Source organism: Crocodylus siamensis, chromosome 1 (genome assembly GCF_052110815.1).
Source record: "Crocodylus siamensis isolate JL-2025a chromosome 1, ASM5211081v1, whole genome shotgun sequence".
NCBI lineage: Eukaryota > Metazoa > Chordata > Crocodylia > Crocodylidae > Crocodylus > Crocodylus siamensis.
This window is the reverse complement of record NC_143395.1, coordinates 257,828,498-257,856,480: the sequence shown is the minus strand read 5'-3', so window position 1 is coordinate 257,856,480 and position 27,983 is coordinate 257,828,498. Positions and strand designations below refer to the sequence as shown.

At 43.9% G+C, this 27,983-nt stretch overlaps 2 protein-coding genes across 3 annotated transcripts in view; both read right to left on the bottom strand.

Annotated features, from left to right (window-relative positions):
- The window catches only part of LOC149874398 (interferon-induced GTP-binding protein Mx1-like), a 40,858-nt gene extending 35,095 nt beyond the window's left edge, over nucleotides 1–5,763 (bottom strand). For both annotated transcript variants that reach the window (XM_090061000.1, XM_090061010.1), the window contains exon 1: nucleotides 5,180–5,763. The gene's annotated coding sequence lies outside the window, so the exon portion shown is untranslated. The remainder of the gene's footprint in view (nucleotides 1–5,179) is intronic.
- A 168-nt stretch (nucleotides 5,764–5,931) lies between these two features.
- Nucleotides 5,932–26,638, bottom strand: LOC149874397 (interferon-induced GTP-binding protein Mx1-like). The gene is made up of 12 exons (XM_090060987.1): nucleotides 26,395–26,638; nucleotides 24,810–24,944; nucleotides 23,805–23,959; nucleotides 22,009–22,147; nucleotides 21,223–21,421; nucleotides 20,559–20,637; nucleotides 18,850–18,972; nucleotides 17,305–17,446; nucleotides 11,211–11,369; nucleotides 10,715–10,791; nucleotides 9,617–9,859; nucleotides 5,932–6,345 (listed from the first exon to the last, which is right to left on the bottom strand). The coding sequence occupies exons 1-12, from the start codon at nucleotides 26,552–26,554 to the stop codon at nucleotides 6,115–6,117; spliced, it is 1,842 nt and encodes a 613-aa protein (XP_089917113.1). The 5' UTR covers nucleotides 26,555–26,638; the 3' UTR covers nucleotides 5,932–6,114.
- Nucleotides 26,639–27,983: the final 1,345 nt, after the last annotated feature.

Here is a 27,983-nt window from a genome sequence, read left to right as displayed (position 1 = left end):
ACCATGGTGGCATGCTGTGAGCCAACCATATGGCACACTGGCAAGGGTGGGGGGCAGCAGCTTGGGACTGAGGGGAACCAGCAGGGCTGGGGAGGTGGGAGCTGTGTGTTGGGAGTGAGGGGCACCAACAGGGACGGGGGGAGGTGGAGGGCTGTGGGTCAGGAGTAAGGGGCACTGGGGCTTGGGAGTGCGACATTACAGCATGGGCAGGACACTAGCGTATCAGGGCTGCTCACTGCAAAAAAGTAGCGGGGAGGGGGGAAAACAGCCATAAGTGGACCCACGTCTGGGCGAGCAGAGGGGGCAGGGGGACCCCTCTTCTCATTTTCCATGAGAAAAAAACCAAAAATCAAACACGAAAATAGGGGGCTATTTAGAATTAATTTTATTATAAATGACTGAGGCACTGGTAGGCTTCCAAATTGTTTTAAAATTGTAAATAGCTCAATTAAAAAAATGTGTTTACCTGATACCTATATACAGTGGCATTTCATTTAAATCACAGAAAAACACAGATTTGGGGGTTTATCAGAACATTTCAGATTTTGTAACAGACAAACTAGGATCGTTCAGGCCCCAGCTCCAGTAAGAGATGCACGGGTAGAAGCCAGTTGCACCACTGAGCCCAGGGACCCTCAGGACCCCCGACGAGCCCCAGCCTACCCAAAGGTAAGCAGGGGCCTGTGGTGGGAGGGATGTAGCCCAGCTGTGGGGCAGCTGAGTGGAGCTGAGGAGGGTCATGCCCTCCTCCCCGGCTCCCACTTGGCCTAGCCCTGCAAGGAGCCACGCAGCCAGAGCGTCACGAACAGGACGTGCAAACAGGCAGTCTTTTGGGTCGGTGAAGTAGTTTCGTGCGGGAGTTTGTGCAGCAGGGTGAAAAGGAGGGCCCAAGGCCCTGCCAGTGAGCCCTTGGGAAGGTAGTCCCATCAGTAGTTGGGCTACCAGTGACACAATGCGGATGGACACACGCCGCACCCCAAGGGTCCCCTCGGAGTCTGAGGCCTCCACCCGGACAGAACCCATGGTTCCAGGCTCCACGTACACAGAGCCCCTGGCTCTCGGCTGCGGGGGCTGCCTGGCACATATCCAGGCACATGGGACCGGGAGCATGGCCACCTGCCCTTGTGAGATTTGCTTCTCTTTGGAGTCTCTGGGGTGCCAGACGGAGGAGCTCCAGGCTGCAGTCCAGAGACCATGTGCCATCAGGGATGGCCAGCAGGAGAGTCTCCTACTGCCAGGCCCTTCACCCTCTGGAGGTGGAGGGTAGACCAAGGTCACTTTCCAGGACAAGGGAGGACTCGAGGATCTTCGATACTGTCCAGCCAGGGGGTTGGACCAAGGTGGTCAACGGCCCCAGGGCCTGCTGCACCAGGGTCCCCTCCTCTCTGGAGCTTTGCAACAGGCACAAACATCTTGCACCCCCAGCAGAGCCTGCAGAGCTGCCAGCTCCTGCAGGCAATGCAGGCTCACTCACAGCTACTGTCCCTGTTCTCACTAAGGCCACTCGTAGACTGGTTGTCATGGGAGACCCCTTCCTGAGGGGGACTGAGGGCACGATCTGCTGCCCCGACCCTTTAGCCTGGGAGGTCTGCTGCTTCCCGGTAGCCGAGAGAATCCTAAAACTCATCTGGCCTACTGACCACTACCCTAGGCTCCTTATCAACATAGGCACAAATGACATGGCTCGGAGCAATCCCAGCCAGGTCATGAGGCACTACAGGGCTTTGGGAGTGGGGCTTAAGGTATTGAAGGCACAGGTAGTGTTTTCCTCAATTCTTCCCGTCTCGTGCTATGGGGAGAGGAGGATCAAGGAAGTTAACCAAAGACTGCGGAGCTGGTGTCATCGGGAAGGCTTCGGCTTCCACAATCACAGTCTGCTCTTTGGTGAGAGAGGCAGTGAGCTGCTGGAAAGGGATGGCCTCCACCTCACTGCACTGGGGAGGAGGCTCTTGTCAGCCAGACTGGCTGACCTGCTCCACCAGGCTTTAAACTAAGCACACTGGGGGATGGGGAGGACTACTGCCACAGCAAGCCCACTGGGCATCTTTTGCAAATCCAGCAGGCTGAGGCACTCAAGGGAACCCACCCCTACCCCAGCCCCAGAGCAATCCATAAGGAAGGCAAGGGACCCCAATGGGACACATACGTGTCTACACCAATGCCAGGAGCTTGGGGAATAAACAGGAGGAAATGGTCCTCCTGCTAAACAAGAATGACTATGATGTCACAAGGATACCAGAGACCTGGTGGGACTCCACCTATGACTAGGCCACAGGTATAGATGGCTATACCTTGTACAGGTCAGATTGCATAGACACAAAGGGTGGGGGTGTAGCTCTCTCCGTCAAGGAAAGCTACATGTCTCTGCAAGCCAACACTGGCACCCAGGGTGGATGACCGGAGACTCTCTGGGTTAAAATCCATGGTTAATGTAAAATCCATGGTGGGAGTCTACTATAGACCTCCTAGCCAGGATCAAGAGCTCAACCAAGAATTTGCCAAGCAACCAGCTGATGCTGCCGGCTCTCGGTACACAGTTGTCATGGAAGACTTCAACTACCTAGACATCTCGTGGGAAGAGCACTCCAAACGATTGCAAAGCTTCCTCATGAGATCTATCTGACTCAAGAAGTCTATGGGCTGATGAGAGGCAAAGCACTGCTTGACCTGGTACTAACAACGGGGGATGACTTAATCAGTGATCTAACGATCGAAGGGAAGCTGGGAGACCATGACCATGAGCTGATCCCCTTCACCCTCCGCGGTAAGGCTGGCAAGTCAGTCAGCAATGCAAAAGTCCTCGATTTCAGGAAAGCTGACTTTGACAAGCTAAGGAGGCTTGTTGGCGAGGCCCTAAGGGACCACAATCTGAAGGGGAGGGGAGTTCAGGATTAGTGGTTGCACCTCAAGGGAGTGATCCTGGAAGCACAAGCAATGTCTACCCCATCTCAGAGGAAAGGCAGGAAAGGGCACAGCAGCCCCTTTGGCTCTGCAGGGAACTAGTGGACCTCCTGTGTCTAAAAGAAAGACCTATAAAGGATGGAAGACTGGATCCACCTCAAAGGAGGAGTATTCTGCACTGGTCTGAACCTGTAGGGAGTGAACCAGGAAGCCAAGGCTGTGACTGAACTCCAACTGGCTACAAGTTCTTTTTTAGATATGTGGGGAGCCAGAGGAAAAGCAAGGGTAACACTGGACCTCTGCTAAACCATATGGGACAACTGATGCCCAGGAAAAAGCCAACTTGCTAAATGGGTATTTTGTGTTGGTTTTTTACCACCCCCAGTATGGGACCACCAGGGTGAGGGAGAATTGTTACCCTTCATCAATGTAGTTCATCAATGACACCAAACTTTGGGGTAAAGCATCCACACCTGAGGACAGGACAGTGATCCAGGCCGACCTTAACAGGCTCAGAAAATATGTGCACGAAAACCTGATGGCTTTCAACACTGAAAAACGCAAGGTGCTCCACCTTGGGAAGAAAAACCTGCAGCATGCTCATAGGCTCGGCAGTGCCATACTTGCTAGCACCATGGCCAAAAGGGACTTGGGGGTCATGATTGACCAGAAGATGAATATAAGCTACCAATGTGAAGCTGCAGCTGGTAAAGTGAGCAAAACTCTGGCTTGCATCCATAGAGGCTTCTCTAGCAAATCCCAGGATGTCATCCTCTCACTGTACTCGGTCTTGGTGAGGCCGCAGCTGGAGTACTGCATCCAGCTCTGGGCTCCATGATTTAAAGATGTGGATAAGCTTGAGAGAGTCCAGAGGAGAGCCACATACATTATCAGAGGGCAGGAGAATAGATCTTAGGATGAGAGGCTGAGAGCCATGGGACTTTTCAGCCTGGAGAAGCACCAGCTCAGGGGGGGGAACTTGTGGCTGCCTATAAGTATATAAGGGGTGTACATCAGGATCTGGGGTAATGCCTGTTCACCAGAGAGCGCCCTAAGGGATGACAAGGTCAAATGGTCACAAATTCTTCCAAGACCGTTTCAGGCTAGACATAAGGAAGAACTTCTTTGCTGTCTGAGCCCCGCAAGGCCTGGAACAGACTGTCGCCATAGGTGGTACAAGCACCTACTCTGGACCCCTTTAAGAGACGTTTGGATGTTTATCTTATCTTGCTGGGATCCTTTGACCCCAGCTGACTTCCTTCCTGCCTCTGGCTGGCTGGACTCAACAATCTTCTGAGGTCCCTTCCAGCCGTAATGTCTATCAAATCATGGGTCACCAGATTCCTCCAGGAAGTTCTAGCATGCTTAGGGTACCTGGAGTCCCACTGGCCTGAGGGGCCATTACTTCCAGATGCCTTTGCTGTTGTAGAGTTGATTGCTCCCATCACAGGTTGACAATGCCCAGGGGTGCCCAGCCCACCAGTGGCCCCTTATTTCTGCTACTGTGAGTTGCAGTTGTCCTGGCCCTAAAACACAATGATAATTAGCAGTTCTATCCACTCCCCAAGTTCTCTGGTTAAGCCATATCCCAAAACAAAGATATACACAGCTAGGGTGACTACATGGGACAATATGAAATCTGGGACACTGCTCCCCTCTATCCCAGCTGTTGCAGGCAGAGGTGGGGGCAGGGTATCACTGGAATTACTATTCAGACAGCAAAGGAGTCAATGGCCCATTAATGACCTGTTCTTAACAGTCCCCTTTGCAAAAGTCATTCAACTAATCAAGCAAACCTGTTAGGGCAATTCTGCTAGGGCAGCAGTTCCCAAACTCTGGGAGGCCAAATGCCACCAATCTGAAATGACACAGCCTTAAGTACCACCAGCAAATTTTTCATACGCATAGGTAACAGACTATGCATTAAAACGACATGATCTACTCAGGTCCCTTCCGACCCTGAAAACTATGAAACATCAAAACAAGTAGTAATCATAAAACATTGTTTTATCAGCTATGGTAGCCATATAAACCAGCTGTAGACTGGAAAAGAGGTAGTGCAAACCAGGGGCAGGCAACATTTTTGGGCAGAGTACTGAAAAAAATCCGCAAGGTGCTGCAGCGTGGCGACACCAGACAAAACTGGGGTGAAGGGTACACGGCAGGACACAGTGCATATTCATACAATTAAGAACCATAAATGTTGCTCTTTTTAATAGTAAATACCAGGGTTTCTAAATATTCTAAGCCTGGGGACAATCAATAAAACTTCACGTACCACCTGTGCTCGTGGGCCTTCTTTTTGGTTAAGCTTGTTGTGATGGTGGGGAAGAGAGGACGAGCTGAGAGAGAGCTAGGAAGAGAGACGAGAAGGAAGGCAGCCGCAGGAGGCGCCGCGGGCGGGGAGCGGGGGCTGTGCCAGGGCTCCGCAGGCTCGGGCCGCAGCGGGGGCGCTCAGCAGCACTGGAGGCAAGGCGAGGTGAGGTGAGGTGAGGCGAGGCGAGGCGAGGTGGGGCCGGGCCGCTCCTCGGCGTTGGGCGCGGCCGCCTAGCCGGGGCGGGACGCCACGTGCGTGCAGCGCCGGGCGGAGGCACTGGGGCACGCACGTGGCGTCCCCGCAGCTCCGGAAGCAGCGCCCTCCAGATGAGACATCCGGGGTGTGCGGTTCGCCTGTCCGCAGCAGTCCCTACAGCGATAACAAGCGCGTAAATGGATACAACATAACACGGGCTTTCCAATGAAGCCCCGGGTGGTATCAGTACAAAAGAAGACAACTGCGACCCGCTGCGAAAAGAGAACCCCGCTTGCGACAGTCCCTGCGAGAGCAGAGGGCCGGGAACTCGGGCATGATCGCGGCTTTAAGGTATTGCAAGGCTTTGATTTATAAGTGTTGGTACACCGGCATCTTGGCATTGCGCTGATGAGAGCCCCTGGTCCCCAGCTTGCTAAAACAAACTGGGAATATTTCTGATAGTTACGAGAGAGAAGCTGAGACAATTCCTGACGAAATTTATTCACAAATTTTATCTAGGTACTCCAAGACCAACTGAATAGTTCACAGATGAGCCCACGCTCAATATATGTAAACTAAGTCAAAACTAAGCAATTATTTGTGATTTTAGTGCTAGGTCTGTGACTGGAAAAGGTTTTACAATGCTCTGCTACACGTATTGTTGGTAAAAGGACTGTGATTTGAGGAAGTCACCAATGCTATCAGGCAGAGAGTTTTAGTAGGTCAAGCTGGGCTTTTCTGAGGGAATTAACTTGTTGAGTGAGAAAATTCTTCTCTGCAGCTGTGTCTTTGTGCTCCATGAGCAGGAAGTCTAATAGCTGCTTTTCTTGCAGAAGTTGCAGCATTGCATTCTGGAGTTTATCTCCATAGTCCCGAATGGTGAAGGACTGAATGATGAGAGGAATTAGGCTGGACAGGCGATGATCTGCTTCCTGAAAAGAGATAATTACATAATTTAATTAGTAAAGAGAGGAAAGGACAGCAACTTTAGATATCCAAAGTTAGTAAGAAATAACAGAAAGCTGCACTCTTCAAATTTCATCAAGTGATTTTTAACCTCAGGAATTAGACTGGAAATGATGAAATCCAAGAGCCATGTTTTCGTTTTTATCTATTTTAAAAGACAGAATGAGACTTGCTCTAAATTTTAACCACAGGTTTCCTCAGGAATATAAACACCAATTATACTAGTTACTGCTATGTCCTTTATACAATGAAATTAATTTTGTAGTAGAGGGTTATCTAATAAATAACATTTTATAAATAATTTTACTGTTAATAGAATCCAATTTGGAAGCCTATCCATCAAACAGAATATGTTCAAAAGTGTCTTATCTAAAAGATAGTCTGGCACTTTAGTCCTTTCAGTTGCAAGTCGAACGAGCTTTAGTAAAAGCATCCCTGCTGTCATTTTGAAGCGCAGGGTGCTGAATACACTTAATTAGAGCAGCTCCTGAGAGCCACTAATTAAGGTGCCCTCCCCACCCCATAGCATGTGTAAAGATGCCCAAAAGTATTTAGTTGAAGGTTGGAAATTCCATTTCATTGCTGTTTTTGAGCTTTCATTTTGAGCGCCACTTGCAAATTGAGAGCAATGATACTTCCACTCCATTCAGCACTGGTGATGCTTTACCTGGAGCACTGTGACCAGCTTTGGGCCCCATTTTATGAAAGATGTGGACAGATTGGAAGGAGTCTAGCAGAGAATGGAAAGCATGATTTATGAGAGAGGACTGGGCAGGGAGAGATTTGATAGCAGTCTTCTAATACTTGAAAGGTGATTATAGAGAGGCTAGAGATGGACTTTTCCCTGTGGCTATAAGGGACAGGACTAGGAGCAATGAAGAACAGAAATCTAGGGATACTGGTTCAAATCTCTGCTCTTCCTGATTCATAGTGATCTGAAATGAAAAGTCCTACTTTGAATAAGGCAAAGCAAGCAACTGAATTGGCCTATGCCCAAACCATTGATGGGGAGAGACTTAGTTAATAAGAAGGGCAACATCGTCACCTCCTTTCTTGGCAGCCGTATTTTGTGTGGGAAGATGTTTTGAGTGGGTAGGTGTTTTCTAAAAACACCTATCAAATTGGACCCTCTAAGCAAATTGGAACCAATGTGGGTGGGGGGACTTTTAACTTGTGGATCCTGATAGGGCTTTGGCATTAGCTAGGCTAGGGTTACCATACATCTGGGTTTGCCCAGACATATCCTCATTTTGGGTCCTCCCATCTCCATCTGGGTGTTTTTTATTTATTTATTTTTAATATCAACAAATGTCTGGGATTTTGCTCCACCTGTGCTTAGCATCAAATTTTTTCCTGGCACTTCCTGGCTTGCCCTAGCAAGGAGCTGCTTGGGGCTGTGGGGAGCGGGGGTGGGGAGAGTGGAGGCAGAGACATCATGTGCATCTGTGCACATGCCCCAGCAGCTGCAGGCAGGTACGTCTGTGGGGGATGGGTGTAGGAGGGCCAGGGCTGGGGATTGTGTGTGCGTGCGTGCGCAAGGGGGGTGGCTGCAGGTTGAGAGTGAGGGGCACTGCCAGGGCTGGGGGGGCAAGGGATTGTAGGTCAGGAGTGAGGGGCACCAGCAGGGCTGGGGGGGCTGTGGCTTGGGACCTACAGGCACCAGGGGGGTGGGGGGACTGTGGGTGGGGAGCGTGGAGCACAGGCAGGGCCACAGGGCTGTGGCTTGGGAGTGAGGGATATCAGCAGGCATGGCGGGGGCTGCAGTTTGGGAGTGAGGGATACCAACATGGTCTGGGGGGTGCAGAGTACTGTGGGTTGCGAATGAGGGGCAGCAGCAGGGCTGAGGGGGCTGTGGCTTGGCAGTAAGGGACAGAGAGGCAGGGCACAGGCATATCACTGCCCTCCCCCCGCCAACAGATGTCCTCTCTTTTTTTTTTAAATGAAGTATGGAAACCCTAAGCTTGGCACCTAGTTGCCCAGTACTCTCAGGGCTTAGCTATTTCTTAGCATACTCAGAAGCAGACTTTTAAGTACCTATGAAACTTCAGTCCTGGTATTTTAGCTGCTCACAGATTTTAGGCACCCTCAAGATTTCGGCAGATGCTAAACAGGACTTCAGAGGATTTAAATGTGAACATAGTGTCTTTAAAACCTGATGCTTACTGATTTAATAGCTGAGGCCCCATGTTCAAAAGTGGCAGACATCTAACAATATAAGTCCTGTTGAAAGGCAATGGGTTGTAGTCTGAGCAACTTATGTACTCAAGTTCCACTTGCTTCCTCTGAGACTTCAACTTCAAGTGCCTGTCACTGTTGAAAATAGGGGTTGATCACTTTTGAAAAGTTTACTCTTCATATACCTGGCTTTGTGTCATATAGGAGAGAGTATCAAGGCTCTTAACTGCTAACTCACTACTTTGACTAATATGTAATCCATTACAGTCTGACTCGCTTTAGGAAACCACACGGATGTGTGACACAAAAACAAACTCTACTTTATTTTCTCTGCATCCAATTTGATGGCATCTGCCTCCAGAATACCCCATTTTAATAATTACAGCAAGATGTTAGTTTCCATTTTGCTTTCATGAAGATAAGTCTTTCACTGCTTCTTGTAACAAACTATATTCAGTATTTGTATTCAGCATTTGATAGATGCACATTTTTTAGCTTAATTGTACTCCAAAAATACAGTTAGGTGTCTAAGTGAATGCCACAGCAGCTAGATTCAGCTGGCGACACCAGCTTACAGAATAGGTTGAGAATCAGCTTAAAACCAGAGTTCTGACCTCTTTTTTATGGCTAAGGTCTGAATTCAGGGACTGTTTAAGTTTTGATGGTGAAACTGGTATAATTTGAGAGGAAGATCAATAGCAAGAAGTAGCTTGAAAAAGGAAGCTCAAGATGAAGGAGCCCTCTGCTTTCACAACTTCCTGTTACAGAGTGAGCCAATAAACTACTTGTGTAGTATGTATATTCCTTCCCCAACCTTTCTGGTCACCCCAGAATATGCCCATGATCTTTTTCCATTGGCTGCTTAAGGTTTTAGTTAAGTCTGACAGATGTGCATGTACATCAAGTGGGAGATTACATATGCTGTCTTCCTGTTGGTATCACCATATTCTTAAAACCAAAAGAGAACCCCTTCTCTTGACTGCAGTGGGACTGGATGAACATTATATACTGTTGAATTTAGAATGAAATAGGAACTGCTATTACAGGAATCCAGAAACTCACCTTGAAGTATGCCTCCAGGTGATGAGCCAGGTCAACAGTGGATAGGCTCCTGTTTGGAACAATTCCATTAACATCCTGGAATGTCAGAGTTTTGAGTGCTTCCTCAACATTAACATTGGTATCTCTTAAAGCGTTTTTGTAATAATTGTCCTGGCAGTATACAATCTGCTCCATTTTAAATTGGGTTTGGATCATGTTTTTAGCTTCTTCTCTTTGCTGCATTTTAATGTCTTCAATTCTGCCCTGTGAAGGAAGATGGAGAAGAAAACTCTCAGAAGCTACTAACCAACAACCAGGCCTTGCTGCTGACAACCAGTTTGCCATTGAGCAGATATTGGCAGTGTTGGCCAGTACTATCATATTCTTTCTCAACATGACACAAACACATTTCTGTCCCTGCTCTGGACTCACACACCTCCCACGTGGGTCCGTAAAGTGTCTTGAGTCTGACTTAGAATAAGTAGATGCCTGCAGTCTGTCAACCTTGGTGTTCTACCAAAAGGTCATTCCTCTGATATAACCTGATTTAGATTTCATAGCAAGCCTTCCTGTCAGTTAAATAACTGACTGGCAGTTTGAGTCCAGCTAAGCCAGTGCAGTTTAATTACAGCTCTGTTTCATTTTGAGCAGAAACTGAATGACTGAATTATGGTCATTACAGCCTTGATGTTATCCAAATACAAAGACATCAGCTAGCTCATTTGGGTGACCACAGCATCATGTAAGGTTTGCCCTTCTTCCTCAAAATAGATGTCTTTGGAAAGAGTGTCAACAGCAGATTAGGAGTCATTTTCATGTACACATCTTTACAACTATCCCCACCCGTAGGTGAGGGTGTAATATGGTGCAGCCCATTCATCTAACTGGGGAAAGGTGTATTATATATCAATGGAGGGTATAAACACTTTCAGTATTTCTGCAAATAAACTTTTTCTATTAGGTTTCTTTGTTATTTATTACTTTTTGAATATGGTAAGCATCTGTAGGATTACATATGTTGCTTAAGGAAAATTAATTAAATTAGAAAGTGACCAAGAGTAAAGGAGTAAATGTGCTCAATAAAAGGCCGTTCAGTATTGTTGTGGCCTTTTATCTCACCTTAGCAGCTTTGATAAGATTGACAAATTCTTGAAAATTAGCTGTGGCGACTTCTGTAAAAGACTGTCCAACAATATCTGAGGGGAAAAGAAAAACATAAAATGATGGCAGCAGTCTGATAAATAAGAAAACTAGTCAGTCTCCTTAATTGATCCAAATGACATTACTACATAGCTAGGCTTATCCAATACAATTTTAATTCCATCATACCATAGGATTGATATAATTTTCTTATCACGTTAAGTTTCTATTTTTTTCAAAAATTACTGAACATTTTGAAAATAGCTCTGTCAAAATCTGAAGGTCATGCACAGAGATTTGAAATCTTGACAAAGAAGAATCAGTTAGTGAAATCAGTTTGTTACATATTCATTTTTCCCTCCATGAAGTGTCCTGAGTACATGTGCCAAGATGTGGCAACTCTTGCCACATCAATCAAAACATAGACGGACTAATACTTCTGAAGCTCTGAATAAACTTAGTAAATGAAACTCACCAATTGCTCTGCTTAAGACCTCAAGGGCAGGTCCCTCTAGTTCCCTGATATACTTCTTTATAATGTCCTCAAATGACTTGTAATTGATAAAACCCAGGAGTTCTCTTCCACGATACTGATTTTCAAATCTCCACACATCCTCTTGTATAGCTTTTTTTACTATAACATTAAAAACAACATTATTTTAATTAATTAATTAATAAGCACAACAATCCGTTTTAAAAAGAAGCTTAAGTCTTTGTTCTAAAGATGCTTTTGACTAAAATAGAGGTTTTCAAACTGGGATGCAAATACCCCTAGGGATACACAGTAAACAATAAGCAAGGTGTACGTGCCTAAATTTTAATAAAGGCAGTAGAGCTTCTGAGTAGGGCTGTGCGAAACAGCATCGTTCTATTTTGCCTTGAGTTTCTCCGGTTCAACAGAACAGTGTTTTGTCTTGAATTTAATTTAGAGTCAAAACATGTCCTGTTTCATTTTGTCGAAACAGAAAGGCTGTTTCACCACTGTGTTGAGTTTCGCTGGGGATGGGAAGTCAGGCCAGCTGGGCTGACTTCCCATCCCTTGTGCTAGATTGCCCAGCTGGGCTGCTTTCCCGACCCCTGTGCTTGATCACACTGGGGTGGGAGGCAGCCTAGTGGAGCTGCTTCCCTGACCCCCGCACTTCATTGGCCTGCTGGGTTGCCTCCCACCCCTGCATATTCAAGTACAGGGTCGGGAAAGCAGCCCAGCCAGGCTGCCTCCTGCCCCTGGTGTGATCTAGTATGGGGTACCAGGAAGCAGCCCCGCTTGGCTGCCTCACACCCCCTGCCAGATCTTGCACTGAGGATGGGAAGTCAGGCCAGCTGGACTGACTTCCTGTCCCCAGCCTACAGTCAAAATGTTTCAACTTTCAAAACATTTCAGTCAGCCTCATTTTGTTTAGAGGCTATTTCGATGGCCTTTGTTTCATTCCAATTTTGCCGGCAAAATTTCACACATCCCTACTTCTGATTGGTCAGTGCCTGGTGAGCCATAGTGTTGCCATGAGTTAACACAGGTGTCGACAGATATGCCTGCTGTAGGGGGTTAGAGCAGCAATACTGTGCAGGTAAAGAGGTACAAGGCCCCCCAAAAATTAAAAACCACTAGATTAAAAGAGCTAATGCACAGTGGGCATGTCTACATGTGCTATTCATTCAGATGAATAAACTCCGGCTCAGTTTGTGCCACAGCATGTTGAGCTGGGTTGGAGCAGCCCTAGCTAGCAGGAGCCCTAGGGGGCCAGTCCGTCACCCTGCGGCTGCTCTGACCTGGCTCAGCATACTGTGGAGGGGCTGGTTGGAGTGCAAGGGTGCTTCAGTACAGGGCTAACTGGCAGGTAGCCCCTACACTGAAGCCAGCCCCATCAGCATCTACATATACACTGAAGTGGAGTAAATAACGCCACTGCAGGATAGTAATTGTGTTGACAAGTACTATCCTACAGCAGCATTTTATTAGTTTACTGTAGTCTAAGAGGGCCACACATGTAGATTCTGAGACTTTACTGTGGAGCTAATTAGGCAGCTTTGCAGTAAATGTCTCATCTTGATGTACCCAGTATGCATTATAAGACTGATGCAAAATATGCCATTGCTGTTTCTAAGGCTGAGGCATTGTGGTCATTCAGAAAAGCATAGAAACTAAAGGAAAAGGAAGCTAATCCTGTGGTGGATCAGAATACTGGTCCATTAAGCCTGACATCATTCCAGAAGTAACTAATATCTGGTGCTTCAGGGAAAGGTAAAAAAAAAACCCAACAGCCACATCACAGCATGTCTAAGCCATGACTAGATTCTACATACATTCTAGCACCACTATCACTAAAGCCTTGTCACTACTAGAGGAATTTAACCATGCTAAATAATATTGGTACCCCACAACTAACAGAAATGGACTACAGTTACTTGAGTCCAAAACAAGTTTTTTTTTTCCCTCAGTCAACATGGAGAAAGCAATCCTTGTCTTGGACTTGAGTCCCAGTGGTCCAGGTGGGCCCCAAGCCAGTTCTGGGCTCTGTGCACCAATTCAGGCTCTCTACTACCCATGCATGCCTTGATTAGGCCCAGGGCCCCTGTGCTTCCCCTGCCTGGGGCCACAAACTGGGATTCGGCCCCATGTTCTGCATGCTGAGATTGGGGCTCAATAACTCCCCAACATGCTCGCTAGGCCCTGCTCACTCAGAATGGGCTGCTGGGCCCCAAGTTGCCCCTGCATGCCAGGATGAAGCCCCAGAGTCCCATACAATCTCTGCCTGGCCCTGCAAACACTGAAGACCCCTTTGGCTCAACAGGGAAGTCATGGACCTTCTGAAATTAAAATGAGAAGCCTACAAGGGACAAAAGTTAGGAATAAATACCAAAAAGGCATACTTAACAACAGTGCACACATGTAGGGAGCAGATCAGGACAGCAAAAGCACCACCCAAATACAAATTGGTAACTGGAATCAAGGACCACTAAAAGTCCTTCTTTAGATATGTAGGAAGCTGGAAAAAATAAGGAAAGCTTAGGACCCCTGATGAATGAAATGGGACGAGTGATAACCAACACTCAGGACAAAACCAATCCCCTGAATGAATACTTCACATTGGTATTCCACAAGTCCAAGGGTGTTAGCCTACTTGACAGGATACAGGATGATCATGGTGAGGGTGAGCCTCCCATAATTAGCATAGATCTTGCAGGGGAGCACCTACAAAGGCTAAATATCTACAAGTCAGCAGGACTAGATGAACCACACCCATGAATTCTAAAAGAACTGGCTAATGTCATTGCGCAATATATGGTAAAGTTATTTGAAGACTTGTGGCACTTGGGAGAGGTCCCAGAAGCCTGGAAGAAGGCCAGTGTGGTGCCTATCTTTAAGAAAGGGAGAAAGGAGGACCCAGGAAATTACAGGCCAATCAGTTTGACCTCAATCCCTGGCAAAATCCTGGAAAAAATTATCAAAGAATCCATTACAGACAGGCTAACAGAAGTCAGTACAGTAAAAGCTCTGTTATCTGGCATCCCCTGGGAATGGGGGATGCCAGATAACAAAATATGCTGGTTAATTGAGTGGCCCAGGCCGCTGCTTCTCCCACTGCATCTGGGGTGTCCCGCTGCCCCTCCTGCGGCATCGCCGTTCCTCCTGCGGGCCCTGTGGGACAGGGAGGCGGGCCCTGCACAGCCTGTCATGCCCCTGGGCCATGGGGGCTCGGCAGCACAGGCTGCTTTGTCCCGGGCCGTGGGGGCTTAGAGAAACCGGAAGTGCCACGGTGGGCACTTCTGGTTTCACTTTATCTTACAAGCCAGCATGCTGGTTAATTGAGCATGCCGGCTTGTAAGATGCCAGTTAACAGAACAGTTACTGTATTCTGAAGGATAGCCAATGTGGCTTCATTACAGGCAGATCATGCCAGACCTCATTTCCTTCTATGATCAGCTAACTCACCATCTGAATAAGGGAAGTGAGGTTGATGCCATATACGTGGACTTCAAAAAGGACTTTGACCTAGTCTCCAACGATGTCATCATGGTAAAATTGAGAAAATGCAGCCTTGACTACTTTATGGTCCAGTGGCTAGGTAACTGGCTCCATGGTAGGACCCAAAGAGTATTGATGGACAGAACTGAGTCGTCATGGCAGAAGGTGACCAGTGGTGTCCCTCAGCGTTCAGTACTCGGACCAGTGCTTTTCAACATGTTCATCAACGATTTGGATTCAGGTATTGAACGTGAACTGGCAAACTATGGGAGAATACGGTCACACTTGAAGACAGGCTGGCATTACAGGCCAACCTGGATAAGTTCCTGAGGTGGACAGACCTGAACCTGATGTCGTTTAATGCAGAGAAATGTAAAGTGCTCCATCTAGGGAGAAATAATCCACAACACACTTACAAGCTCAGCAGTGCTACGTTTGCCAGCACCACAACTGAACGAGACCTGGGTGTCGTGATAGACAACAAATGAACATGAGCCACCAAATGATGCTGTAGCTTGCAGAGCTAATCAAACACTGGCATGCATCTACCGAGGCATTTCAAGCAGGGCTAAGGATGTCATCCTCTCACTTGGTGAAACTGCAGCTGATACACTGCATCCACTTCTGGGCGCCGTGTTTCAGGAAGAATGTGGAGAAACTTGAGAGAGTCCAAAGGAGGGGCCACACGCATGATCAGAAGCCTTGAGACCAGGTCATACAAGGAGAGGCTGAAGATCTTGGGACTGTTCAGCCTGGAGAAGAGAAGCCTCAGAGGGGACTTGGTGGCAGCCTACAAGTATAATCAGGGGTGTACATCAAGGCCTGGGATAGCATCTATTCACCAAGGCCCCCCCCAGGGGAGGACAAGAAATAATGGGTACAAATTGATTGAAGATTGCTTCAGGCTAGACATAAGGAAAATCTTTTTTACAAGTTGTGTACCGAGGGTTTGGAACAGGCTCCACTCAGAGGTGATACAGTCATCCACCCTAGCCATCTTCAAACAGCGTCTTAATGCCCATCTTGCTGGGGTCTTCTGATCCCAGCAGTCTTTCCTGCCCAAGTGCAGTGGGGTAGGACCCAATAATCTGTAAGGTCCCTTCCAGCCCCTAACAATGTGGCTATGAAACTATGTTCTCCAGTGCACAGGTTTCCCTTTGAGTCTGGAATTAATGGCAGCAGGGGAATGGTGCCATGACTCCCCTACCACCAAATCTGGATGGAGCACCCCTGATTTGAATAAAAATTCTTCTTAGGGAATTGATGGAGTATGGGTGGATTATGGAATTATAGTATAATCATGAGCAACTGGAGGAGGGAGATAACAAATCATCAGTTCTTACGGGACCCTTCTTCACAACTTCTAAGACATACCAGAAATGTATGAGTTTATACACATACAATGCAGATGTAAAAGCCTAGTTTAATGTCATTCGGATGGCAGTTTGAGATTTAGGAGCGAGGTATGCAGGGTTTTGTTAAATTGGTCAGCCAACACATGAACATCTTCTAACATATTTTACCATATGAAGCTCACTTTATCTGTTATTTTTATTATTTTCTCTAGCTCTTTCATGATCTACTGACATTAGGATCATTAAATGAATTTTGCAGTCACTTAAGTTTTGTAAGCACAAATACCTGCCTCATACACAATATTTTTTATATATGGACCTCAAATCACAATATCAAGGAAATAGCAGGCATAAATATCTCCATTTTACTTGGAATACAAGTGCAGTTCCCATATACATATACATGTAACTTTCACTAATTGGGAAGGGGACTAAATAACATTACCAAGAAACTACAGTTTTTTACTTGCTGTGTGCTCCTGCCATTTTTAGATGGCCCCTCTCCCTGTCTGCTATTTCCTTCTGTTCCATACTTTCTTACCTTTTTTTTCACTCCTGTAATACTTTCAGATTAATGGGTTATGGGTTCATGATGGACAGATTAGTCAATTAATATGCCTATAGCTAAATGAATTTATCTCTTAGTGGCATGCACCTCTATTTCACAACTACTAATTTATAATTAATTTTAGTCGTATGAATGGAGAAATGCATCAAGAAACAAAAAGTGTTATGTGAAGAGGAGCTGCTAGATAGAAAGAAGCACTACATATTTACCAACAGAAAGCAAAGTAGGTATTCTGAAATACAGAGAAATGTTTTGAGTCCCTACTAATGGTGTATTTGTACAAGTCATTTTCATAGTTTCAGGTTCAAATTCAGTAAGCAATTAGCAGCTTGATTTATTTGTAAAAAGGGTTTATTCTTTTGATGCCTGCAGTTGTTTTGGAACCCACAAATGGCTACCCCAAACTTTGAACCATAGGCTAAGGAAAAAAGAGGAAGCATCTTGGTGTAGGTTCTGCAATCCTATACATATTCTTTGCTCCATTGACTTCAGTGGAGCTAGGGGGAAATCTGTTACTTTCAACACAGTGCACCATCTCTACTCTCTGGGATCTTTCTCCAGGCATCTAAGCATCATTTGTTTAACAGCTTAACATAGTCTATTAAATTTCATACAATTTCAGTCCAGATCAATGCAACTGAACGTTTCTGAGCAGCTTCAGCTGCCGTTCCTCTGTACTTACCTCTCTTTGACTTGGCATCCAGTATTTTCCCCCATTCTTGAAACACTTTGCGGATTTTTGAAAACATTCGGACTTCATTTTCATATAAGTCTTCTTCTCCATGAATTAGATTTGTGATGTCTGTATTAAAACATTTTATTTTCTATAACGAGATTAAAATAAATTATGAAATTAAAAAAGAATCTTGGACAGTTTTAACATTTCAGCAGAACTAATTTATATGCATGTTCAGTAGGACTTCAGTCATTTGCAGTTAAAGTGTTTTTTCTCTGGAAATTTCAGTTATATTTCTTTTCTGCTTTGGATACCTCGTTTCTGCAAATCCACTGCAGCTTCCCTCACTAGAAACACTATTGCATATACTGTACATACTTACCTAAATTCTTGCCTCTGACTCAATGAATACTCAAGTTCTTTATACAAAATGAAGCATACCCAACAGGAGAGAAGGATGAAAACACACTATTTATATTGACCATTGGCTTGAAGAATCAGTCCTTAAGGTGCCACACTGCCCTGCCTTCTGCCTATTGGCTAAAAGTGGTCCTCTTCATATGGCATTTCTGTGAAAATCTAATTCCCCATAATATTTATTTTTCTGGTTACAAACAGTAAGTTAAAAAAATAGCTTCAGGACTAGAAATTATACATTGGGGGGAATTTGGAATTTTTTGAAAATGTTTCTGCGATCCGACAGCTTTTCCTCTTCACTTTGCCCAAATGCCTCAGTCTTGCTTTAGATAAGCAAGGGAGTGCAGAGCCCACTGTCAAAGCTCATTTAATTGTTAGTTTCTTTTTACAAGAGTGCTAACAAAGATATGATATGTAAGGTTTGCATTTTCTTTAATATAGACATTTGTCTACTGAAAATAGCTAAGACCACTAATTCATTTCATAGAGGTCACTAATGACATAATAACAATCTTCCAGCCATACCAGTAGGGGGCAGATGACTTCAGAGGGGGTTGGCTTGGCTAATGCATTAAGAAGTGACAACCTGCTGTACTTTATCTTGCTTTCATTAATTTTATTGTTAACTTTGACAGGGCACATCTACACAAGATGATTAATGCCCAGTAGACTAATTCTACTGTGCATTAGTGTGTGATGGCAAAAATCATGCTAATGCTCTGATGCATAGTAGAATTAGTCTACTGTACAATAAGCATCACAGAAAGACTGTGCCGTTGCTACTGCACATTAGCATTGGCTACTGTGTATTTATGTAGTACTTCATATTAGAGGTAGCAGTGGCGCATTAATGCATGTGTCGATACGCCCATGGATACAGTTCTATTTGTAGACACTCAGACATGCTTATGAATATGTTCATTAAAATCTTTGAAGGTATTCATTTCAGATTCCCCCATCCTCCCTTAGTGTATATAAGGTGAAATGTTGGATTTTTCAGCAGTTCATTATCCACTCAAGGATAGGAAGATCCACAGTAAAGAGACAGAACTAGGTAGAAGAGCTTTGTCCAAACTGGACACCATGAGCCAAATGCCCTCATATATTAACTCCAGCAGTGATTCCTATACTTACTTTTATGAGTAACAGCATCTTTTCGCTTTCTTCCTCAGGTATGCTCCCATAATTTTTCTGTAACTTTTCAGTTGCTTTTTGAAGTTCTTCACTTATTCGCTTTTCTAATGCAGGCAAAGATTTCTAGTGAGGAAAAGAAAAATTATTCTTGAATGGACAGAACAACTCCATTCTTTGACAGAAAACTAGAACATTTCTGAGTGGCCACAGACATATACATATCCCTTCCTGCTCTTGCACGTCCAACAGCCTTCTCTAGGTCTTATCACTTCTCTTACCAAACATGGAAGTATCAGTCAGTGCTGTGCTTACACTCCTGCTTGGTGCCTCTCCCAGCCAGGCTGAGTTTTCCAGTACTGGGAACAGAGCCTGGTGGCAGGAAGCACTTCCCCCAGCCGGGCTGAGTTCCCCAGCACTGTGAACTGCTGGGAACTGAGCCCTGCGGCAGGAGGCACTTTCCCCAGCCAGGCTCAGTTCCTCAGCTCTGGGTCTCAGGTGGCAGAAGCAGCTTCCTGTCATCTGGCAGGCAGATTGGGAGCCTGGCTGCACCCCAGGAGGGCTGCAGGGGCTCACTGGACTCTTCCTGGGGGTGCGGACCCTTGATCTGCCTGCCGGATCACAGGATGCTGCTCCTCCTCCCCAGCTCCTGCTTAGCAGCAGCTTGAGGTACAGTTTCCTAGAAACCCCTACACCTATCTCCTTGAAACTTGACAGGCTTCATGCCCTCAGAAGGGGCTAACATCTCTGCAAGTTTAATCAGAAGCAGGTAAGAAATGACAAAGTTATAGGCTGTTTGGTGCTTCCCCTATGGGCAAAACGGAACAGTGCTTTCAAGATGAAATAAAACTCAAAACAAAACACTGTTCTGTTGAAATGGAAGTCAAAGTGGAACACTGCTATTTTGCACAGCCCTAGACTAGCTGTAGGCTGGGTCATAATCTGCCCCTCCTTCCCCCACTCTTCTGTGCCCCAGAGGGGCTGTCCAGCCTGGTTTATTGTCTCACTAGTATTTCCCTTTAGTCCTCTGTAGTGAGTGTGGAGGACTGGGACTCTATGACCACTCCACAATCATAATCCCTACTTTAAAGGAGATAAAGTTGAATCAGAAAAAGATTGAGTGATATGTCCATTGTCAGCACATAAACTGAAGGCAGGGCTGCCTAAAATCAAGGTGTCTTCAGACTGCACACTGCACAGGCCCCAGACCCTGGGAGCTGCACTAATGCAAGCTGTGGCCCCTGGGCCACGTGCCCTATGCACCATTCGTGTGGGCTGCTGCCATGCATACTGCTGCTGCACCACTGGACTGGGCCACTCTGACCCTGGGGCAGGAACAGGAAGTGAAAGTTGGTGGGGGGGAGGGGTGCATGAGCCTAGAGACCCCAGCTGCAGCATCATTTAGAGAGATAAGTGGGGGCAGCAGCTGGGTAGAAACCTGGGGGCTGAACATTAACCCTTTGTGGGCTGCATGTGTCCTCTCGGCTGCCACTTGGACAACCCTGAGTTAATGGCAAAGCTGAGAGCAGACTACAGGTCTCCTGATCCCCAGTAAAAGGCTCGATAAACTTCCTAACTGCTGTCAAGTCAGGTTAGTTAAAAGCTAGTTACAGAAGTATTTTCAACAAGCCTTGTCCTCCAAGTTATGACATCAACTCTTAGGTTTTTAATAGTCGGCAATGTAAAAGCCTAAAGTTTCTGTTTTAGCTTACACTGATGTGAATCACCAGTTCTTTTGTAAGTTTCTCAGCCAAAAGGGGGATAGTAGCCCTTTTTTCCTTCAGAAGAACCCTGAAAAAGAGTAAAGAATAGACAAAATTTGTTTTTGCAGAAAAAGTGAGCATTGTCTTTTTCACACAGTTCTGAAACATAAAAAGGGTTGATTGTTTCTTTTGATCAAGCTGAGGAATGCTAACAATATTCCAGGAACGTCCTTCCAAAAACATTTACATACGTGTACTTAAATAAAGAGACCTCCACTTTCTTTTGATGTATTAATTATTACAGAGGATGGTATTCTTCTGAAATAGCTGACCATACTTTTTCTGCAAGTCTTGTTATACTTTCCAGGGGATAGGAACTGTTTTGAATTCAGCAAAACAATTTAAATACATGCTTGACCTGACTTTATTGGTTCTACTTAAGTCCTTGAAAGTCAAAATGTTCTTTTCTAGATTGGAGCTTAACCTTTAACTTCAAAAGTAGATCAGTTTAAGAAAAAATATGTGATGTGCAGACTCTCTCACACTGGAAAACAATCCTACATAACAATGGAAAATAAGTATAATGCTCATTATGGGCCCCAATGAAGTCTCACTCGAATCAGTCTGAATCTTGCCACCAACTTAAAGATCAGGCCATTTGTTGTTAAAGTACCCAAAATATTTGTGATTCTTGAAGAACTTTCTCTCTTCCTGAACTGCAGAAGCCAGGGTCACGTTGTTCTGTATGTCTTGCTGACCACGACATTTAACCATCATGTAACCCTTTCTCAGCAGGATGACACGGTTTTGTACTATATCAACCACAGCGTGCTCTGTTCCTTTGTCCAACAAATCAGGTTTTGTCAGGATCCCTGTGAATGAATATGATGAGAACATTAGAGAAGCATAGACATTACAGATGGAGAAAATCTATCAAGGTATTTAGTTGCAGTATTGTTGAAGCCATGATGGTTTGGGGATGTGAAAGAGGCAAGGTTGGTTAGGTGAGGTAATAGCTATTATTGCCTCATCTTGAATAGCTGGATGAGTTGGAGACAAGCTTTTGGGTTAAAAAAACCCCCTCCATCATGTCTGTGAAACTCTACAAGTACTCAATACAAGAATCCAAGCTAAGTACAAGGTAGAACAGTACAGTATATTCTAAAGTCATTCTGAAATGACTTTTTCTGTCTTCCTGTGATAACATTTTTCCCTTTTCTAAAATGTTTCTAAGTGATATGGATTTGCATTATTAAACTTAATTTAAAAGTAATACAAATCTCACATTCCATCCCTATGACGTACCTTTTACCTGTTTGCAAAATTGATACTATTTTCTATAGGTTGTTCTTTTTCTAGTATAGCGGATTGAGATTGAGACATGATGGAAAGGACGAGAGGACTCCATGAAATGTAACGTACTTCTTCCCTAAGTTGCATTTTTGAAATTATAACATACCTAGAGTTCTTTCCCCCTTAGGATCTACCTCTTGAGCCATTTTCAGTGCCTCTGTTGTTGCGAGATCCACATTACTAGATATCACCACCAGATTGATGGTTTCTTGTTTAACAATGTGTGTTTTAATTAGGGTTTTGATCTGCAATAAAGTATAATAAGAAAGAAATGAAATAATGGTTAATGTTATCATATAGCATATGATGATTTCCAGGGGATAACCAGTCACTTCTTCCGCTGACAAGATGGAATATTATACACACTATGGATATATGAGGACAGATTGCTGTCTCATCAGCTTTGTGAAATGTCAGCCTGGGTAAACGATCTATTTAATGTTGAAAATATTACTTATATTTTACTCTCAGAAGTGATAGTTGTATAAGACAACCATTTCCATTATCAAAATGCATAACCAGAAACAATATACAAGTTAGATTTAAGATTTATCTGATGCTAATTTGTCAGACTAAAAGTGTAAATCTAGAAAGCACGTCCATCAGATGAAAGCACTATGTCTTTGCTTTGCATTTTCATGAGAAAGTTATAAAAAAAATTTTATGTGATATTTGGGTGACTTCATTTCACGTTAAGTCAATGTGTTGCATGTTGACAAAGGTTCACACAGATCTACTTGTATGTAGTTAATTAAGTTAATTGCTTACTTTGAGCTTTGGTAACTCTTTTCCTTGTCTTTCATATTTCCCTTCAACCCCATTTTCTTGTACAACCTGAAAGTAAAATGCTCTACCTACCTTTTTTTTTTTGGAGAATGAAGGCACTCAAGGACAATGGAAATGTGTAGGTGATATCACACTAACAAATTTAATGTGGATACAGTAAGTAGTCTTAAAATTACTATGGCAATTTTATCATAGAATAATATGACTGCTGCCCTGAATTCTTGATTGATAAAGAAATTGCACTTGCGTTTTCTTTAATGTTACAGTATCTACTCCTGAACCTTCTCATTAAAAAAAATATTAATCTTTGCCTACTTTTTGCCACGTTATGGAGGTGTATAATGTACATCACCATCCCGCCCTCAGCTATTATTAACAGTAGGGCTACATAACAACTAGTGTTGCTCTTGTGGTATAACTTGTTTTGGATTACACAAATTAGTTCCTGTTACCTTTTCTCCTAAAATTAACTAAGGAAAATTGTCAGTCTCTTTGTTAAGCATTATCTTTTTTCACTTCACAAAATATTCTATAGGGTTCAGAAAAAAACTGAAAATGGGTCAAATTCTGCTCTCATTTGTATTACTATATAAATACATGAGGACTCTGAAGTTAGAATCTGAACCACTATTTGAGGAAGCACTGGAAGATGCCTCAGTCAGTAATGAAACAAATCTGTCATTTTCTTGCTCCTCAGATGAGTATCAGAGAGTATAATAAATAAACGAGAGAGAGGTTTCTTTAGGTATGAGCTGTCCTTTGGCTGAATTTCACTGACAGGTTTGACCAACATGTATTCCATGCTGCAGTGTAGTGTAAAAAGCCCAAGCTAGCTTTAAATTAGAGAAATAGGAGAAATTAACCTGTACTGACCTCCATTCTGCCTGTACCGGAAGTGATTTGGGTATCTCAGTACTACAGTGCAATCTTTCCAGCATTTTCTGTCTCCAGGAACCATTCTGTATGTTCACTAGCTCTTTATTAGTCTGTAAATAATTAACTATGCCACATAGTACTATCTGCATCCTCCAGCAAAGCCTCCTGTTTAAGGCAACTCATGCATGGGACCGCTACAGCTCAAACTGATTCCCAGAAAAGAACATGTATGTGCTTTACCTGTTCTCCAATGTCAGTAGGTTGATTCCCCACAGCCACTCTGACAATCCCTGGCAAGTCAATAAGGGTCAGATCTGGAACAGTTGGGGAACTGATCTCTAGGGAAATTAATTCTTGGCTAATACCGACTCCTTCACCAGCTATTGTATTCTGGGCTACAAGGGGGAAAAGAACAAAGCAACAAAAACAGAGTTTAGAAACTCATCTTAAGGAATTTCAGAGTTGAACATAACAAACACATATTGTTCCAGGTTTTCTTTTAAGAAGGCATTTGGCAGCAAATCCTGCCTGGAGATCTCTTCATGGCAAATCTCATAGGGTTGGCTTCAAGTAGGATTTGGCTTTAAGCATTCACACAAATCTTTGCTCATCTTCAAAATGTTTTTGCAAGCATTAGTTACTTGCTGACAGCATTGGGAGGCAGATAAGTATTTTTTACACCTATTTTATAAATTGGAAAAAACTTTTGGATATGTTATTGGTTTTTCTGACTTCATCGTTTTTTCATTGTTTCTTGAAATAGTCAAAGAATATACATATAAATACAGACTGAGTATAGTTATGACCAATCTCAAGTGAGAGATATTGAGTTAGATCTGTATGAGGATGGGAGAGTAATCGCATACTTTGTATCTTCTGTAGGTTGAGCATATTGTGCAGAGCAGTGATGCCTAACTTTTGTGCATTCCATCCCATGAACATTTAGCAGGCACTGACAGACATGCAGGCCCCTGTTGTAACTCATGGCACTTTACATAATGTTCAGCTGTTGGGTCAGGGCGCTGTGAGCATTATAACAAAACTTGCTGAGTGCTAAGTGAAATCAGGTATCAATTTAAAATGAGTGTTATAGCAAAATAGCATTAAGCAGGGGTTGCCTGTACTATTTTATTTGTTTTTATGGCTTTTTTTATTGTCAGCTGTTCTGAGGCTATTTAGTGGGGGACAACATAGAAACAAAATAAAGACATACAATGGAATCAGAATGGAATAAATTGAACATACCTTTTCTTATTGCTTTCTCCACCTGCATAGGATTCTCGAGTTTCTCCTCCATACCTTGGTATTTAATACTCCCTTTCCACACCTGTTCAGGTGCTTTTCTAAGTTTAAGTTCTAAAGGACACCTGGTAACAATACCTATAGAAGTTCAGAGGTAGAATTAATCACGTTAGAGATCATACTTGCTGCTTTTAATACATACAGAGAACACCACAGAATATAATTCTTCCCGTAGTATGCATAAGCTTCATAGCTGCCCTCTTTAAAGCTTCATAGCTGTCCACAGAGCTTTTTCAGTGCCATATGTGAAAGCTGGAAAAATATGTTGCATATTGATTGATCAATGAAAAGAGAAGTCATCCTATTTATATGCTGCACTTTGAAGTGGTAATACCGAAATCATTTCTCCTATTTTGAAGGTGATATTTATTTGAAAGATATTTCAAATTTTGTAATATGGACAATACCTTTGGAACTAGCAATATTTCTGAAAAGAAAAGATATGTTTAAAGCCCATGTACTACAGATGCCATACACATTTGAAACAGATGTTTAAAAACTGGATCAGAATAGAATCATATACGTAGTAAGGGTATGGAAACACTACTGAACATCAAAGTCCCCTTTACATCTTGCAGTCATCTAAATGTTTGTATTATCTGAATTAAGAACATTTCCCTAAAATTATTCTTGGGCTGTGTGGTCAAGTATAATGCTAGCAGAAAATCTATGTTATGGCAAACATGATTAAGACCAAGTGATGTCTGAGAAGTTATGTATTTTTCAGCTAGTTTGGAGTTTGCAGATCCTACTCTTATATACAAAGAATTATGATGAGCATCCTTTGGAACTGCCAATACTCTCTTTTACTTATCAGAACCTGTTTCCTGCCTATCTGAAAAAGTGTACTTTGAATGACAGGTTGGATTCATGGTCTTAAGTACAGCTGATCATAAATTTTCTGACAGAATGGTTTTCATCAGAAATTTCTGATGGGAAAAAATGCAAAAAGAACATGTTTATTTTGCCAAAAGGTGTATACAAACTGAAACAATTTACACCTTTTAATGGGAAAAAATGCAAAAAGAACATGATTATTTTGCCAAAAGGTGTATACAAACTGAAACAATTTACACCTTTTAATGGGAAAAAATGCAAAAAGAACATGATTATTTTGCCAAAAGGTGTATACAAACTGAAACAATTTACACCTTTTAATTTCAGTGTTCATTTTCACTTTTGGTTAATGTTTATGTTCACTTTTGTTTAAACAGAACAAAATGCATCAATTTGTTTGAAACTAAGTGTTTTGTTTAACTTCCTTCCCCAACCTTTCTTCTTTAAAAAATGTTTCATGATGAAGTCTAAGATTTGGTGAATTTAGAATGGGCTCACATACCAAAACTGATGAATTTCCTGTGAATCAGAAATTCTGTTTTCTGCACAGCTCTAGTTGTAATGTTTTCCATATGATGGGATGGTAAAGGTCTAAATTAGCTTCACAAGTATGCCATTTCCAAAGAGAAACAGACCTGTCCAGCAATTATCAGAGACTTCAGAGATAGAAAGTCATGAGGTAAATTCTTACCACTGCCTCTAGGAAGAGCGACACCAGACAGTGCTTCTAGGACTGAGCTTTTTCCAGAGCTTTGGTCTCCAATCACAGCAATGGCTGGCAAAGCAAGGTTCTTTTCTATTCCAAGGGCTCTCAGAGCATCAATGAAATCAATACAGGGACGGATCCTCATCTCATATTGGTTATACAAGGTGTTCTCTGCTTTCTGCTGTTTTAGTTAATTAGTGCATAAGAACATAAGTGAAGTTAAAGGTTAAATCACATCTGTCAGCAGCTTTGTGGGCATGTGTACAAGTGTGATTAATGTGCACAAATAAACTCCATAGCTTATTGCTCTGGAGTATTTTGCTCCTGGGAGCACTATTTGAACATGTACACGGGAGCAAAAATCTCCATAGCACATTGCTCCGGAGTTTATTCATGTGTAGCAGCTCAGGCTGGCAGGGGACATGGTGTCTCAATCTACTTGCTCAAGGCTGCTCTGACTGGGCTCTGTATGCTGTAGAGCGGCTAACTTAGGCAAAAGGGTGCTTCAGTGTGGGGGGCTGTCTGCTGGCTAGCCTCACCCTGAAGCACCCTGTGCCCCAGCCAGACGGAGCAGTGTCTACACGTGCTCTGCAGCACACAAAAAGCTCTGCAGCAGGGTAGTACTTATATTTGCAAGTACTACCATGACATGGAGCTCATTAATTTTGTGGGCCATAATAGCGGTGCCCTATTGTGTAGACTCTGAGATGTTTACTGCACAGTTAATTAGCCAACTGCACAGTAACATTTTGTATAGACGCACCTACATATAAAATGCAAGCACTTTGTGATATGTTCTACATTGTAAAACACATCCAGTTTCACCTTTATGTGCTAAAGGGCCACTTTTGGCATTTATGCAGATTTTAGAGTCTATTTTCACCTACAAAGCTGCACTTGTCCTGTGGTTCCCTTCTGAGCATGTTTAGAAAGCCCCAGTACAGTCATGTGGGCTCTGAGGTGAAAGAAGTTTGCTTGGGAAGTATGTACCTATGCATAAGTTCCTGAAACTGTAATCCCACAAAAACCATGACCAAAAACTAACTGCTTGATGCCAGAAAAGCAGGAGGCCTAGAACATCTGTCTCCTAGTCCCTGTGCAAGGTCTATAAGCACTAGGCCAGTGGTGCTCACAGTTTTGGCCCTGGAGGCCAAATAAATGGTGCAGGGTTGGTCTGTGGGCTGGCTTAGGCCCTGTGCTGCCCCCTCAGCCTCTGGGGGCCCCACACTGCCCTAGCCTGAATCCTGCATGCTGGGCTTGGGCTCTAAGCCTCCCTGTGCACCAGATCTAGCAGGCAGGGCTATGGCCTATGGTGCTCCCTATAGTTTTCTGGGGAGCTGTGTGGACCGTGTTAGAAATGTGCAGCTTGCATCTTGCACCTGATAAGAAAGAAATACTGCCCAAGGCTCCTTTCTCCCCCGGTCCCGCCTCAGTCTTTCTCATGCTGATTACAGAAGCTGGAATTCAACTATTCATGGCCTTGAGGGGTGAACTTTTGGCGAACTGTTGTAGTTTTGAGCATGCTTAATGAACTGTTGCATATTTACCTCTCCGCCCCGCATACTTAAGTAGCT